Source organism: Thermobia domestica, chromosome 18, assembly GCF_964235325.1.
Source record: "Thermobia domestica chromosome 18, izTheDome1.hap1.1, whole genome shotgun sequence".
NCBI classification, from domain to species: Eukaryota; Metazoa; Arthropoda; class Insecta; order Zygentoma; family Lepismatidae; genus Thermobia; species Thermobia domestica.
Window position 1 is genome coordinate 83392896 of NC_137471.1, and position 17389 is coordinate 83410284.

At 35.1% G+C, this 17389-nt stretch overlaps 1 protein-coding gene across 2 annotated transcripts in view; it reads left to right on the forward strand.

Moving 5' to 3' along the window:
* Setx (probable helicase senataxin) overlaps positions 1-17389 on the forward strand; it is a 216238-nt gene that overhangs the window by 111240 nt on the left and 87609 nt on the right. For both annotated transcript variants that reach the window (XM_081745377.1, XM_081745378.1), the window contains exons 7-10: positions 2563-2657; positions 6454-6654; positions 11239-11348; positions 16159-16302. In XM_081745377.1, the coding sequence (XP_081601503.1) occupies positions 2563-2657; positions 6454-6654; positions 11239-11348; positions 16159-16302 (550 nt within the window). The remainder of the gene's footprint in view (positions 1-2562; positions 2658-6453; positions 6655-11238; positions 11349-16158; positions 16303-17389) is intronic.

Below are 17389 nucleotides of genomic sequence, written 5' to 3' on the forward strand. Positions count from 1 at the left end.
GCACAGTGGGAAGGAGGTTCATGGTCATAACACAACTATACGCTGAGTAGACAGCGCCGGTTCAGCTACTCCTTTTTTGAAATTTCAACACTTCCAATGTACCCCTAAAAATGTAATAAAGAAATAACGGCTACTTTTTTTTAATATTCAATTAAAACTGAACAATCTACAAAAAATTTGGAATAAACCAGCAAAAACGGCACGTTTCTAGCACTTGTGGTTTTCGAGATCTTATTGTCGAAAGGATTGGAAACAAACATATAAACCTAACATTTTACTATCTACTAGCTGAACCTGCGCTCTCTACACATCGCATCATTCACATAGAAGCATAGATCTTCTCATTCCTCGCAACTTCTGTACATGTTTCTTTACAGACACTAGCAAAGCCGTCTTGATTTAAAAAAAAAAAAATCGGCAAGGGGTATCATAAAGAGGAGATTTTTTCGATTACTTTTTCTCAATATCTCACACCGTTTGCAAGATTTGAGCTTGCTTCCGGTTGGAGTTTCTAATTCATTTATGACCAGTTTTTTTCTTTATTCTTGCATGCAGTATGTAATAAGCAATTACATTACATAGACAATTAATTATAATGTCAGTTATATATTGTGTTCATTGGACAAAACACTCCAAAAATCAAGATTCATCTTAGACTGGAGAAATGGTTATCCTTCCTTTTTCATTATTTGTCCATGAAACAAACGCCTGAGACATATACAACCCCAATATGCAACTATATGGTGTTGAAATGTATAATGCATAGGATATAGTGCTTTAGGTTTTTTTTTTTTTTTTTTTTTAATTTCAACACTTCCAGTGTACCCGTAGAAATGTAATAAAGAAATAATGGCCATGATTTTTAAATATTCAATTTGAACTGGAGAATCTACGCAAAATTTGCAATCGATCAGTGAAAACGTCTTCTTTTTAGAGCCTGTAGTTTCCGATATCTCACTGTTGAAAGGATTGGCCACAAACATATAGTCTAAAAGAACTCCAAAGATGGCAGCACGATTCATTTGCATTGATTTTGGAGAAGGCTTATTAAAATACAAAGGTTTAGAACAATAATTTTAAACCATAAACTTTATGAAAAAGATCTATTTAAGTAATTTATTTAAAGTACTCACACTTAAAATGTTTGTCTTTGTTAAACGTGAAATCACATATAACCGTAAATGAAAGATTAGAAAGTCAAAGTTGTAGGTTGGAACTCAGGCTTTTTTAATTGCTATTGTAGGGTTTATATGTTTTTCGCCAATTTTTTCGACAATGAAATCTCAAAAACTACAAGTGCTAGAAACATGCTGTTTTCACTGATCGATTTCAAATTTAGTGTAGATTGTCCAGTTCTCATTCAAATTTTCAAAAACAGTGTTGTTATTCTTCTTTTCGACATTTTAGGAGCCGTTTTGAGCTCATAAGATTAACATAGTTGCAATCCGAAACTACGGTGTTAGGCAACCACTAGAGGAGTTACGTATGGCGGGTTGCCAGGCATTGCAGGCGCTTTGCTTAAATCTGAATGGCAAAACCTATTGCATGCTGGCAACTTCAAAGGCCTCTAGAGACGCAATGAAGTGTACTTGGAAAAAAAATATTTCCACTTGATATCGTGTTAATTCTACAAATTTGCTGCAAACTCACTCCAACACCTATACATAGCATTCCTTTGTGAGTCCCCTATTCTTTACTTGTGTGACCTGAGCCGATTTTGAGTTTAACGTCCCTTTCAGCAGCAAGGCTATATAAGACGTGGACTTACTGATTAACGTGGAATCCGAATCACATGAGCTCCCGCAGGAAATTGGACCTGGATTTCCCACGCCAAAGGCGCGTACGCTAACCGCTTAGCCACAAAGGGCTTTTACTTGTGTGAGTAAGGAGACATGCACAGTGGGAAGGAGATTCATGGTCATAACAGAACGATGCGCTGAGTAGACAGCACAGATTCAGCTAGTAGGTTGCCGCTTTATCCAGTGTAAAGCAGGATTGAAGCCCATTTTATCCCTTGTTTACCTGGGTGTCAAGGGGGTGCTATAGCCCCTGTAAGCCCCCTTGGATCCGCCCATATATATATATATATATATATAATATCATTTCAATTGTTTGTGTGTCTTGAAGATACTTTTTGATTCAACTCAAATTTTCACTCTAAATGTTAGTATTAATATGAACTATAAAGTTATTTTGTCTTTATGATTATGTTTTTAATAAGTCATTGGTTTATCATTAGATACAAATTTATTGTCTTCGACGTTCTATCTCTTATTTCTTCCTTACCTTTCCCTTGCTTGTTTATTGACACTCCCTAAGTATTTGAAATTTCTCACTTGTTCCTAATTTGATTTTATTTTTTGTCTTTTCCACTGATTATCATTTTTCGTTTTATGTGTACATAAGTGAAAATATCTCCAGCAGTTCATTAGGCGTTTTCTATTTGTTTTATTTAATGTAAATACTTAGAAGAGTATATTTTAATGGTGTTTGTGTTGAAATTGAAATTCATTGTTCTTAAGAAATTCATTTACGATATTTTTTTCTTCTTTTATTTCTCAGGAAAAATTTACTAAGTCTAGTCGGTGTAGATAATATTATATTCGAGAAACCTTTAAATTCAGAGAATAAACGCCTTATGACCATTGAAGGCCACGGTAAGTAGCAACTTTATTTCGAGAATAATTTTTGTAGTTATACATAATTACACTAAGAGAATTCCAACGTTGACGACATATGAACCCAAAATAGCAAGTACAGTTAGTCGTCGACTTGTGATCAATCTTCGGTTACAGCTGCTCCGTCGTGAGTCAGTTAGGTGATAGCCTACTATACAGTACAATAAAATACCATTTTGATCAACTGTCGGCCGATAAGTTAGGCTGTGGTTACACTGCGGGGTGTCTATTAGGGACGGCCACAAAGTTCCGGTTCCAGAACCAGATCTTAGGAACCGGATCCAGACCTGGATCCGAAAACCCGGTCCCAGATCTGGATCTGAAAACCCGGTTCCAGAACCGGATCTTAGGAACCGGTTCCAGACCTGGATTTGAAAGCCCCCAAAGACCCGTAAAGGAGGCACAAAGTTTACCTTCAAAACACTGCAAAAAGGACCATGCGCTTGTGCCCTCCCCGCCCAGACCCGCTTGTGCCCCCAGAAAAAAAATTTGGTCCACCAGTGGGTGTTTAGGCAAATGAGTTGGTCAGTTTGCCTGTTTAGCCAATGAGTTTGCCAGTTACCCAGTTTATTTAGCTAAATGAGACAAGCGGCCGCCGCCTGGGCGCCTGCCTGTCGTTCCACCAATTCATCTAGCACACTGTTCACAGCCTGCCAGCAGCTCGGGTTTAGCGTAGGGATGGTCAAAAAGTTTCGGTTCCAGCGGAACCGGTTCTGCGAGGAACCGGTTCTTGGAGATCTGGTTTCCAAAACCAGTTCCAGACCTGGATCCGAAGAGCCGGTTCCGGAACCGGATCTTCTAGAACCGGATCCGTTCAGACCCAAAAACCGGTTCCACCAGGAACCGGTTCTGGCCATCCCTAGTGTCTATCGGTCACGAAAGTCATGAAAAAGTCACGAAATCAGAAAACGGTCATGAAAGTCAAGAAAAAGTCACGAAATTTAGCTTTTGGGTCACGAATTTTTTTTATCTGTACAAATAGAAGCACAGACTGGAAAATTTTGTTCTATAAAACGTCAAAATTCACCACCAAAACTGTCTTTATGATGGGCTTTAGACGCTACTAAATCGTAAGCAAAGCATTCTTCTATCGCATGCATAAAAATTCGCTCTAATTTGCACTCAAATTCGCTCTTGAGAATGTTAGGGAATTTTATGGTTTGGTAAAGAAAAGGTCACGAAATTTCATTTTGGAATTTTAGTAACACCCTGCACTGGATCAAAATTTGTACAAAATTTGGTCATACAAGCTCTCACTACTTCCATCCTATTCATATGAAGTAGCACCGATAAATATCAATTAATTTAGTTCATACGAATTTATGATAGTTAGCACAACCAAATTTCGCACGAAGTCAGATTTTTTAAAATATATTTTTGTAATTATAACTTTTTGTTAGTGATATACTGTATCTGTTATTATTATTATGCTATTACTGTTATTATTTGTCCTATTACTATTATAGTTCATTGATAATAACCATGTAACATAACTATTACAACTAGCTGTAAATAGCATCTGTCGTTAGTCGACCACTAACTACTTACTTTCTTGAAGAAAGAGAAAAAAAATTAAATACCTGCGAAAATGTCCAGAAAGTCAAACACTGTATGGTAATTTGTCTTGGTTTATTAGCAGGGATCATCAAAATCGTATTATACAGTTCTCTAGTGGAACTTACGTAAATTAAAACATGACTTGTGTTTCATGAAAGGTATTCGGTACACTGACATGAGGCAAGTTGAATTGCCGCATTTGGCATTGGTACTCTGAAAATCCGCTATAAGTTTCGTATGACAAACGGGAAAACAATGGAATAATGGCGTATGACTTCTAGTATTGTAAGGCAGATTGATTGCATTTTAGCAAGTAACTGCAAATCCTGGACCAGGATATGTGTCTGTGTACTTCAAAGCCAGAGATTACTTCCTATATTAATTCTAGTACTATGGCAAGCCTCTGCATTTTTCTTGCAGCGTGCAGTGATACTTGGACAAACAATTCCTCCACAGGTATAGTGCTCGTCGTATATACAAGTAATGCTTTTTCTACAATACGTTGGTAAGAAGACAAAGGCTTTTTCCTTCTGATGACACTTAAATAAAATTTTTAAATAATGATTTATTTTTGGAATATATGACGTTAGTTGACTAAAGGAAACTTGGTTTAATTCTTATCAATACTTGATGAAGTTAACACAAATCGTTTTGGCTCATCATTAATGCAGTTTCTTCGGACCAAAATGTACATTAGGAATTCTTGAAATTGTATTTTCATTTCAACAAGAATATCAAAAATTGTGTTCTTTATCTTTCATTTCATAAGATAGAAGCAATCATTTTCTTTTTCTTTCTTACTCTAAGTATTTAATTCTTACAAAAATGAAAACAATAGAAAAAGTGAGAAGAATATCTTTACAACATAGATATGGTTCAACATATATTTAAGACAAATCTATAGGAGGATGGCAAAACATGATACGTCACTTTTTGACCATTTTCTGATTTTTCGCTCTGGTATTTGGTCACACTGAGATCTATGCACTGGAAAAAGTTGATAATGGCTTAATTAAAAACTTCCCTATCTAGCAGTAAATATTTCGTTTTCAACAGTAAACCGAAAGTATTTTAAATTTAATTCAAAACGGTATAATTTGCTCTCCTGTAAAAGTGTGTGTCTTGCCATCCTTATATAAATATAGTGACCTTAATTTTTCAGGAAAAATAAATAAATTACGGAAATGAAATCAACATCGTCTGTTACAACATAACGGAGAAACGGCTGAACTATTTTCAACGAATTTTGAGCATAGTTAGCACCCATCTTGAACTGGGTTTTTATAAATCATTTTGATTAATATCGTATTCTAAGAGGAGGAGACGGAGTTGAATATTTTTATACGAGTATGTTAAACATGATACGTACATTTTTACAGGAGAGCACATTACAACCTTTTGAGTTGAGTTGATTTTGAGTTTAACGTCCCCTTCAGCAGGGAGGCTACATGAGACGGGACCTACGGATTAACGTGGAATCCGAACACATGAGCTTCCACTGGGAATTGAACCCGAAGCCATGAAGGAGCTCTATTTCAACCTTTTGAATTACAGTAAATTTAAAATACTTTTACTTCAATGGTGGAAACGATATACATAAAATGCTAAATGGGAACTTCTTAATTAAACCATTGTATCAGTAATTTCCAACAGTGTGACCAACTACTGGAGCGAAAAATCAGAAAATGTTCAAAAAGTGACATACAGTGTTTTGCTATCATTGTATAGATTTATGATGCAGGTAAAGAATTATATCACTTTTTCTCTTTGATTGTGAATGCCTTGTTAGTTTAAATTGAGCCCACTTGATGGCCTGTAAAATAAGACAATGATGTAGTCATAGGAATTAGCAAATAGGTCAGAGAGTTAGTAATAGCAACGTGATACTGTATTACGTTCGTATGTGTTTCAATTGAAGACAATAAAGAAAAAAGTAACCACTGAAGCATTCTTATTAAGCTTATTGCTGCGACAGCGAATCAGGAGTTCACAGTGTCTGTGATTAGTATTACCGATAGAGTTAACACAGCGGAACATCATTTTCGCTAAGATAAAATTAAGAATCAATGCTGGGTGCAAATTAATGTATGTGCCATCTTTAGGAAAATGACAATTTTAGTACAAACTATTTTCTGTTCATTTCAACAATGTCTTGTCCTTTTACTTTAATGTAATGTAATTATAAAAGTATCTTTCAAATCTTTATCTTAACTTTCAGCAATATTTTCGAAATCCGAAGCGGAGAGAAATTTACACCCACAGCCTGGTGAGCTGGTTTGGTTAGAACTACATATTGAGAAAAGTAATAACATGCAGATGTCTCAGAATTCCGGTCGATCATACATGCCTGTCTTCGGATACATAGAAAACATTAGGAAGCATCCATTACAAAAAACAGATGCTGTTCACGAGGAACTCAGTAAGTACTACGTATTTTGTAGAGAAAAATTGTAAAATTGTTTACGATGGTAGTCATACACTGTTGTGACCCGAAAATACTACAAAATGCATGTTAATGATGTGTCCGATTTGAAATGCTTGTAATGTAATTCAGATACATAAAATTAATATATCAGTGTGTTCAAGATTTATTCTAATATTTTATATGAATATTCAGTTTTGTAGTAGAGTATATAATATACATATTAATTAATAACTTGCATGTGGGTTCAGTCTTAGAACATCATTTTATAATTTGTCAAAACTTAATGAAAATTTTAATTTATGCGTACATTTGCTTCATGATCTTCTTATGTTCAGTCAGATGGTGTTGATATATAAGTCACGTGTTGTGAGTCTTGCATATATTTATAAATCCGCTGATATTACAAATAATTTATTTGTGAAAAGTTTTTTCACAAATAGGTTTCAACATTTTTTTTATACTTTTGTATTTGGTGGTTCCGCCCTCCAAATTTTCTTGAATATGGATTCGGTTTTTCCTTAGAGCCATCATGACTCGAAGGACTTGGTGGAATCATGTGTTTCAAGTCTGTTGGTTCCTTGTATTCAAGTTTGCTATTAATTAGTAATTGAAGTGTTGCTTGCCTATTTTTTTTTTTTTTTTAAGTGGAAACATAATCACATGCACTACTAAAAAGTACATTATAAATACTTCCGGTAAACACATCATCAGAGGAAGGAGGAACGTAGCTGAAAGTATATGATAGTAATAATACCAGGTTGAAAGTATATGGAAGTTTAGGGAAGATGACATAAACTATCCATCATCTTATAAAGATGAAACCCTATTTTCGGCCACCATCGTTTCCACTGAAAAGTGGCCGATTTACAGAAAATAAATGTTTCTTTTTAGCAAAATCTATTATAGACTATAACGTAAGCGCTTTTAATGCAGTAACTTATTTACATATTAGTAGAGCCCGGATTTCTGTGTAATTACGTATATTTACCTCTATATGTACATGCATGGAATTTAAAATGTTGACGAATTACGTCAATAGGTATGTCATAATCAAGTTTTATATTACATATTTTACTCAATATTACATGTTCTTAAAATCTTTTTTACATTTAACAGTCCTTAAGAGTAAAATCCATTGGATGTTATTGTAAAAGATAAAAAGTAATATTTAAACCGTCTTTTCTCCCCATTTTCAGCTCCCGAAAATACACTAACTTAAAAGTGCGAGTTGTCCTCATTGTACATACATAGCAGTTTTTTGATTTGTCGCATCGTAACAGTTACATCAGCAGTCGTTTTAGTTTCCAGCTCGCAACAGAGAGCAGCGAACAGAAAGAACCAACAATGGAAGGCAGCAAATACTAAGCTGAGTGGTACTTACCTTTCATCCTTACTTTGTTGTTGTGAGCATTTTTATTTCTGCAGCCAAGGACAACAAATACTGATCGAAGGATTGTTAACTCAACCGTTGGATTTGGGATATATATATATATAATTCGTTGGCTTTTCAATTTAACCATTGGAGTTTTAAGAAGAGCTTGCCTCAGTATTCAGTCCGTGTGTCAGCTGTACAAAGCCGGAATGGTTCCGCCTACCTGCTTATTATACTGATCTAGATGCAGGAGGATTTTTCATTCAGTATGTTTTACGAGGAAATATGCGAAGCAATGATTGCATCGAACATCAAATGAAATTCAAGGGCGAACTTCCGGGATTTCCTTGAAAAATATTGTAGCCATAAAGTACCTGACGAATCAACCCTTCGAAGGGGATATCTCCCAGTTTCCTACCCCCCCCCCCCCCCAAAAAAAAAAATCACCCTTTAGAATCAACTACGACAGAAGTATACAGTTCCTATGTATAGATTTCCGCCGACGAGACAATTGACGTTTTAGGACGGTTTATAACTAATTTCTTAGTTGGAAAATTAACTGTTGATTCTCCATCTCATTGCATGCAAAATTCTGAAGCGTACAAATCATTCCACCATAGCACGATCTGTAAATGATAATCTTAAAGTGTTGTATCTGGATAGCTTACAAGAAGAGAGAGTTCTTATGTACACATACAGTGCGTCATACATGTTAAAAGCTGCCACGACACTCGAAATGTTTTTATCGTAACTTGATCCATTTCCCTTGCATGGTACACGCCCTCCAACACGTTGCTAAAGAGATGAGAACCAAGTTTCCGAAGGTCAATCAATTTATTTCTTCTATGAAAAAGAATGTTTTGAAGCCACTGCAACATGTGCCAATGTAGAAGGAACAATTGCCAGGTGTATCACTTCCTCCGGAACCTATTATTACTAGATGGGACACTTGGATACAAGCAAGTCAGTTTTACAACGAACATTTTGAAGAAGTCAAATTTGTGCTTGACGCATTGTCGGTGAACTCAGCTGTATCCGTACACACTGCTCAAAATCTCTTCAAGAATCCCAATCTTGTTTTGCGATATGGTATACATAAACAGCAATTTTGGTTGGATTGCTACAAGCATCAACAAACTTAAAAACTGTTGGGCTTCTTCTGGAAGCCATGGATATGTGTAAGAATGAAGGAAAGAAACGGGCTGCCTTCGGAGGAAATGCGGGAGAGAGAGTTCGAAGAAAACTTGACGCATTGACTGAAAAGAACCCAGCTTACAATAGCTTATTGACAGTGAGTCGTGGTCTCAATGGCGAAACAGTTAACTCTCCGGTTACTTTTCGCGATGTAGACATAAGTTTATGCCTGTCCCAAGATCAAAGATAACTTGAATTTTTGTTAAGTGCTTTTTAAGTGAAAGAATGTGAGCAGAAAGCATTGAAATGTACCTGGTGGTAACATATTGTAAATTAAATAGTTAAGTATATTCAAACTATGGTTAATATCGGAATGTACATTGCAGAAGATGAAAAACACGTATTGTAAGCATTCTAATATTGTAACTTGAATTTTTGTAAATCCTTTTGAAACAAACGTATTCCTTTGTGAGGAAAAATTTAAAAGAGAAGAAGAACTAATGTTAAAAACAAATATTTACAATACTTATTTCATTATGAATTTAATTTTTTTTTTTTTACATATTTCAGACATTTTTGTTACGGTTGATATTACATAAAAATTCGAGCTCTACATATTAGTTATTTTTTTTAAATAATATGCAGTAAAATTATTTAAACAATATAAAATCACTGTATAAATAAAAATTTATAGTATCAAAAAAATTCACTAAAAAATATTTCTTCCTTAGCCACACTTTTTTTTAAATCCGCACTACAATAGTATATCATCTTCTTGTTCACCTCATCCATAGGTTGGCGGGCAACATGGAAATTTTAAAACTTCTCTCTCCCTTGGGAGAGCTGTTTTATACTTTGATAAGGTCTCTTCTTCGTAATTGCATCTAAATATTCTATCCTTGGTCTTCCTCTTCCTGGTTTTTCTTCTGCCTTTCCATCTATTAATACGGTGATCCAATCAGAGTGCGGAATAAGATGGGCAAACATGCTGTTTCTTCTTTTTCCTATTATCTTCATTAGCTACAGTAGTCCCATCATTAGCTACAGTAGTATATTGGGGGGTGGTAAGAAGCTAAGTAAAATTAACCTTTAAATAGGAAGTATTCATTTATATTTGCTTAAAAAGTACACTTTTAAGTCATTTATAAATAAGTAGGAAAAAGAAATAATTGTATATTAAATATTCTCGTATGTTTTCGTTATTTGTTGAAGTACTCTGGAATGCATAGATATTTTAGTTTTTGACACTGAATTGATATACCTTATTATGTGAGTAGCTAAATATCTACATAATTTAAGATTAAAAAGTCATCCTGATAAAAAGTAACCGAGTATTTTACCAAAAATATAGCTGAGAATTTAAACAAGTAAATCCTTACCTTTAGAGGAACACATCTGTGTTAATATTGTGTTAAATTCTGAATATAAGAGTTTCTTATGTGATTGTGTATTCTGACAAGACTATTTATTTATCACATACACTTTTGTATGTGAGATTAAGTTGATCCTTTTCCGAAACTACATTCATCGATATCAAAGAGTTTTTCTTACCTATTTTGTAATCGATGCATTTATACTTCAACAGTTAGTACCTTGTACTTCTCTTTTAAAGTTTGCAACAGTGTTCAGTGCAATACAGAAACATTTTTTTGTGATAATTTCTCAAGTATAGGTCAACTTGGTCCTTTGTGGTAGGAAATTGTAATGGTAACTGGGAATATTACAGCTATGTGAGATTTTGTTACTTTACTAAACAGGTGGGATTGAACAGTATACGTATCTAGGCGAAATGCTTTTGTTTTAAGATTTGGACAGTATCGGTTTTCGTTCCTTCAAAAACGGAGGTACACATATCTTGTTCGTATTATTCTGATTTTTTTTTCCATTTTCTATATTAAGTGTTAATGCATTTTATAATTCTGGCAGCAATGAAATTTGTTCTTTGTTGAGGATTCATTGGCATTTTAGCGAAAGTAAGTATTTTATTTTACTTGTAGGTTATGGAGATAGTAGTAGTTCTAGTATCTGAACAAAATTTGTTTCTATGTTAATGCTCCGTGCCTTCTTTACAGTTCGTTGTATGCGCCTTAATCCTCAAGGAAATTATTACATGCTGACTTTTACTTTGAAAACTAAAGCTCGAATGGTTGAAGTCAAAAAATCTCAAGCAATGAAAATGTGGGTAAGTATAATTTCTTAGTCTTTCGATTAGATATAAACACACTCAGATATCAGATTTAAATTAGTCGAATTAACAATATTTGCATAGAGGATAACAAAATGGATGACAAATAACGAAAAAATATTGTCATGACATATGTCGGACAATATCAGTTTCATTCCTTCAAAACGGAAGAACGGAAGTATCAGTAGTGCTATGTTATGTAGTATGTATTATTTGGATTTTTTTAAAAGTAAATTCATTATTTATTAGAGATTTGGCCAACATTTTAGGTTATTTATTATTATTTTTTTTAAGTTGTGGTTTGTAGAGACGGTAGAAATGCAATAGTAGTATTTGTTGCAAATGAATCGAGTTGTTCTATACAGGGTTCCTACTGGTCATGGAAGTCAGGGAAAATGGTGCAGGTCACGGAAACCCAGGGGAAAAGACTGGAAATCAGGGAAATTTTATAAAATATATTTTTTCCAACATTAATTCTACACCAATTTCAGCTTAGCCAACCATTCTTTACTTGATTAATTTACACAGTAAACTTCTATTTAAAAATTAAAATTAGTTATATAAGGACATTGAGTACGTAACCATTATAATAGACTAAAACTCGAACATCTGACGTCAATATGGTGTCTGGCCGCACTGTAGTTCAACGGCCGCTTAGCATGTCAAGAAATTTAAGCTTGGTGAATAAATAATTTCCTCACCTCTTTACGTAGCAACTAACATGTTTCTTACATGAGGAACTGAGAAAATAATAAGAGCTTTTCTCTTATACTTTATACTTCATAAGTAAAAACAATAAAATTCCGTAAATAAAAAATTCAGTTCTCCGACTTACTTTGTCAGTACGTTACTCGGTACACTGCTTCCCAACCCTTCCCTAGATTTGGGATATAGGATTTAGATTTCTGGGCTTTTGGCACCTAAGGCTATTTAGCCCTTCACATTTTTGAGGGATGACGTCCCTCGGCGAGCTCATAATCCGAGGAAAGGGAAGGAAGAAAGGATTGGGGAAGGAAGCAAGTGACCTGGGACCTATAAGTTAGGTACCACTCCGGCATTTGCCTGGTATGAATGAGGAAAACCTCATTCAGGGTGGCTGGCCTGAAAAAGCGTTTTACACTTTTTTGACCGAGTGGCCCCACCGGGAATCGAACTCAGGACCAATCCTTCCGTAGATTAACCGTACATTCTTTGTCTTGAGGATAGTGTTTAGCTATTCAGACCACACAGAAATAATAATAATAATAATAATAATACTAGAGTAGTAGTAGTAGTCATAGTCGTTGTCATCGTCTTGCGCCATATTCTCTATTGGAACAAATGCAATGAAATTCGAGAACGAATAAGTACGGCTGGCCCGAAATCAAAAACGAGTCTCTGACTTTCCTAGACAGTCCAGCTTTAAGCAACTGAGCATTTGGCTCAAGAATAAGAATGTGTGGCCTGTTTGACAAAGATCTCTGCTGGTAGTGGTTAACACATCGATGTGTTAAACCGGAAAGCCGGGTTCCATCTCTGACATAGTTTCCCTTTTTCACTCTAAATTTCATTTAATTTATTATAGAGATTTTGGAATGTACGGGTTTTCTAAGGCACGGACGCCAATTCAAGCACAAAATAGAAATTAAAATGAATGTAGAAAACTTGTACACACATATGCATATCATTATTATGTAAAAATGTGTACCTAAATTAAAATTCAGCCAGCGGCGGATCTAGAAGGTGAAAATTGGGAGGGGGGGCAGCCAGAACTCAGACCATGATAGGTATGTGATAAATTTGTTATAAACTTTCAAAAATGTATAAATAATAGCTTAAATTACTTTTGTCACACAAAAAACTGAGGGGACTAGGCTGCCCCAGGTTAGATCCGCCACTGAATTCAGCTACTTATACTTAACGTAAATTCACTTTATTTATATCACTTTTCTATAAACTCTGAATACAAACGGAGCAGGATTACAGAAACAACTATGAATGCACTAATTTCAATGCTACCGCTTTGATACAATTATATGCAACCTATCGCTGTGCAAAAACTGGAGGACTTATAGTGTACGATGAGAGACGGGCTGCACAATGAGTTTTCAGTTCGTTCGTGCCTGCTAACGTACTGCACTGAGTCTCCAACTCAGGGCGTTTTTTGTTGAAAACTGTACTCTCAACACTCTCATATGTTATAGCTTTTATACCTGCATCTCGTGTGCGCGTGAGCTCCTATTAACTATTACAATTTCGTTACTCTCAGCGTACTCGGTATCGGAACTGTCTCACGGTTTCGAGATAATCAAAAAATAAGGCATTGTTGTATATGGATAAAGAAATGAGAGAAGCTTCTTATTGCACAGCTAATTGTCCTGATGATTCCATTTCACTAAAAATAAAAGTAATGTCCTAAATAACGTAAAATAAAACTATCACAAAATGGCTCCCAACAAGGGAAATGAAAAAGTTCAACCATTATTTGTTTTCATTCTGAACCTTGGGAACAAATAGGAAACACACTACTATTCAAATAAATACAATATAGATAGATAGATATAGATATAGATGTAGATATAGATATAGATAATAATAATAATCTAGTAAAAATAATAATCTAGTAACCCTTCATCATTGTTCGTTTAATTCATGTCTGCAATCAAGAGTAAGTTGGATAACAACAAAAGGAATCAATAAAAACACTGACACTGAAAATATCTCTCAACACACTGTTGAAATAAATATTGGTAATAAATCAAACTAAATTTTGAAATTACAAACTTGAAAACAAATGATAGTTGTAACCAAAAATATAGGATATAATTTTCGCACACATTAATATATATATATATGCCCGTAGCCACAAAAATTGTTGCCTCGACACAACAGGAAATCGTGAAAATTATGTGACGTCGTCCCTCTGCCACCCTATAGTCTGGATTGACTCCTTCAGATTTCTTCCTGTTTAGTTGCCTGAAGGCCCACCTGCAAGGAAGAACAGTGGACAGTGATACTGCCCTCATTTCTTGTGTGAGGGTCAGCCACCTGAATTTTATCAAAGTGCATTCAACTCTAGAAAGAACATTCGACGAGATGCGGTACAGCAGGGTCATGGTCTTATAGCCAATGGATCAAAGTATGTTCACCTAAAATCTCATCATCATATTGCAACAAATAACAATATTACAACCATCTGTGAGAAAATTATTGAATGCTCTTTGTACTATCGGAAAATCAAAAACAATGTTAATACTTTTATTATTCTAATATATATCATGCATTACACTCAAATTACACCACCCAATTACCATTCGCTAATATAAATGCAACAAATCCACATAAAAAGCAGCTAAAACAACGTCCATTTCTCTTGTTTAGCTTAAAACTAATTTATATAAAGTTTTCTGAATGTAGGGAAGGAAATGGGGGGCCGAGAAAAAGGGGTTAAATGCTATAATTTGCATATCTTAATATAATTCATGAGCTGTGGATCTCAAGTACTGACAAACAATACTCATAAACTTTATTTCCTTCTACTTTTGCTAAGCAAAGACAGAAATATTTCTACGCTACCCCAAAACACGTAGCTTAATTTCAAGTCGAAACCCATATCATCTTATATCGTCGAACGCAAAGAGAGGAAAATGCATTCTGTTATAACATTGTCCCCTCTGGACTTAAAACAAACTAAAATCACTTCGAAGGAAGTATATAGGTTCTAAGGGATAGTGCGTGGCCAAAAGGGTTAATAAAGCCGCTTTCTTCCATCTGTAGCTCCTGACTTCATGTATAGGTATTTGACTGGCATGGTTTGATGGAAGTGAAAAAAATCATCTGTCAGGACGGCTGTTCACGAACCCTGAGTGTAATAGAAAATTTTATTCCTATTGTACAGGGTGGCCCAAAGGTAGGTTTACAGTGGCACCTAAATTTTAATTTTAATAATTTTCAGTCACGAAAGTGTTTGATACGTCCTCCATCAACACTGCAACATTTTTCAAACTTACCCAGAAGGCTACGATACACATTACCACACAAACTTTGTTGTAACGACGTTCTTGATATGGAAAAAAACAGAGATGCTCACCGCGTTGACCATTTTGGGCCGTTGACAAATTTCAGTGCAACTGCTTTTTCATTATCCTCTGTGACTTCAGTATTAGGGCGTCCAGTTTTTGATGCATTAATACTGAACCTGTGTCGTCAACTTTGTCTCTAATGCGATAAATTGTTAAACATGTTATTTTTTCCCTCCATGATACACGAGCGTACTTAGCATTTTCACTTTTGCAGTAGGTTTTAAGACACCACGTTCTTTGCCCTTCATTCAAGTCACCAGCTATCATTGAAGGAATCAAGATAATCTGAATATAAAAAGAGAAAAGAAGTTATAAACAACAAGTTATGGCGGTACTACAACTGTATACCTACTTCTGGGCCATCCTGTATATTATCCACCTCTTCGTTACTCTGGATCATTATCTACTTCATCCTTTCTAGAAATCGAAATGTAAAGCGAATGCCAACTGCAAAATATGTCCCATAAAACGTGGATGTCTTCACGAATTTCCTTTTTGCGACAAGGAAATTCCAGTTTCATTTTAAATATGTACAATAAACAATAAAACGTGAATGCTTTCGTCTTATTTTAAATAGAAATATAGCTTTAAATGTAGATACAAAATTTAATAAAATGCAATTTTGTCCAATAAAATCCACTGGGGTAGGCTTTTTTATATATAAAAAAACTAGGTTTTTCACAACCCTGGTAAGAATGATATATGTAATAATATGTAATGCAATGGATTTTCTTCCTTCTTTGTAGGTTGTGTCTTACATTCGTTCGGAGTTGCGCGCATTCCAGGCTGTGAAACAGTTGCCATATTCACCTTTATGTAATGATGTACTTCAGCCAACGGTTCAGTCCTATGTTCTTCTAGACCCTGGAAATTCTTCGATATTCACTAAGGTATGTATCTTTCTGTATTAGTTATTTACATTTAATATTTTAAATAAATTTGAGCGGCATTTCTGCTGTCTTCAAAACGGTGCTCGCTTTCTGTGCCAGTGTGCTGATCCGGTTAAGGGACAAGTTTTGCCGATAGATGTCACTACAGTCTTAGTATATCTCATGGATTTTTTTACCTTTTACGAAAATTCAAGATTTCTCTTACAAATTTCGAACTACAGACTTCAAATTTTTAGAAAAGAGACTTTATAATCTATCGAAGGCAATAATCCGTGCCGTTTTTTTTATTTAAAATTTTCTTCATTGTTGAAATTTGATATCCAAATCTTTAACAATACACTGTTTCAATAATAAAGAAAATTATAAATAAAAAATCGCACGGATTGTTGCCTTCGATAGATTATAAAGTTTCTTTTCTAAAAATTTGAAGTCTGTAGTTCGAAATTTGTAAGAGAAATCTTGAATTTTCGTCAAGAGTAAAAATTAATGAGATACTAAGACTGTAGTGACATCTATCGACAAAACTTGTCCCTTTAAACTAACCCTAAGATGGGATTTTGTTCAAGCCTTCTCTTTTTATTTAAGGATATCAATAGATAGGGGACACTGTGGACTAGTGGTTGGACTGATGTCCGCGTGGTCCCTGGTTCAATTCCCTGCCGGTGCTTCGCAGTTTTCGATGTCCACCCAGAGTCATGAGGCAAACTGGGGAGTCATGTAAAAACAAGACGTGATGACCACTAGCTCTAGAAAGCTCCTAATGTGCCTGTTGGGGACAGGGTGTCGCACCACGTTGATCATGTGCTTGCCGCTAGGCTGGACGTAGTTCAACTGGTCACTAGCAGATGGCGCTGGAGCAGGCTTAGGCTCACAAATGGGCTGTTGCGCCAAGTGGTTTGGTTTTTATATTAAAAATTAGCACTAATAATAATACTGCTACTCTACCTCGAAGATTATGTTGAGCGAAACGTAGCGCATAAGAATCGAATTCTGATTTGGGTCGTCGGCGTTTGTTTACACTTCTTTTCTCTTTCTTTTAATCCATACTTTTCTAAGACAAAACTAAAATTCATTACAGATTGCTGTC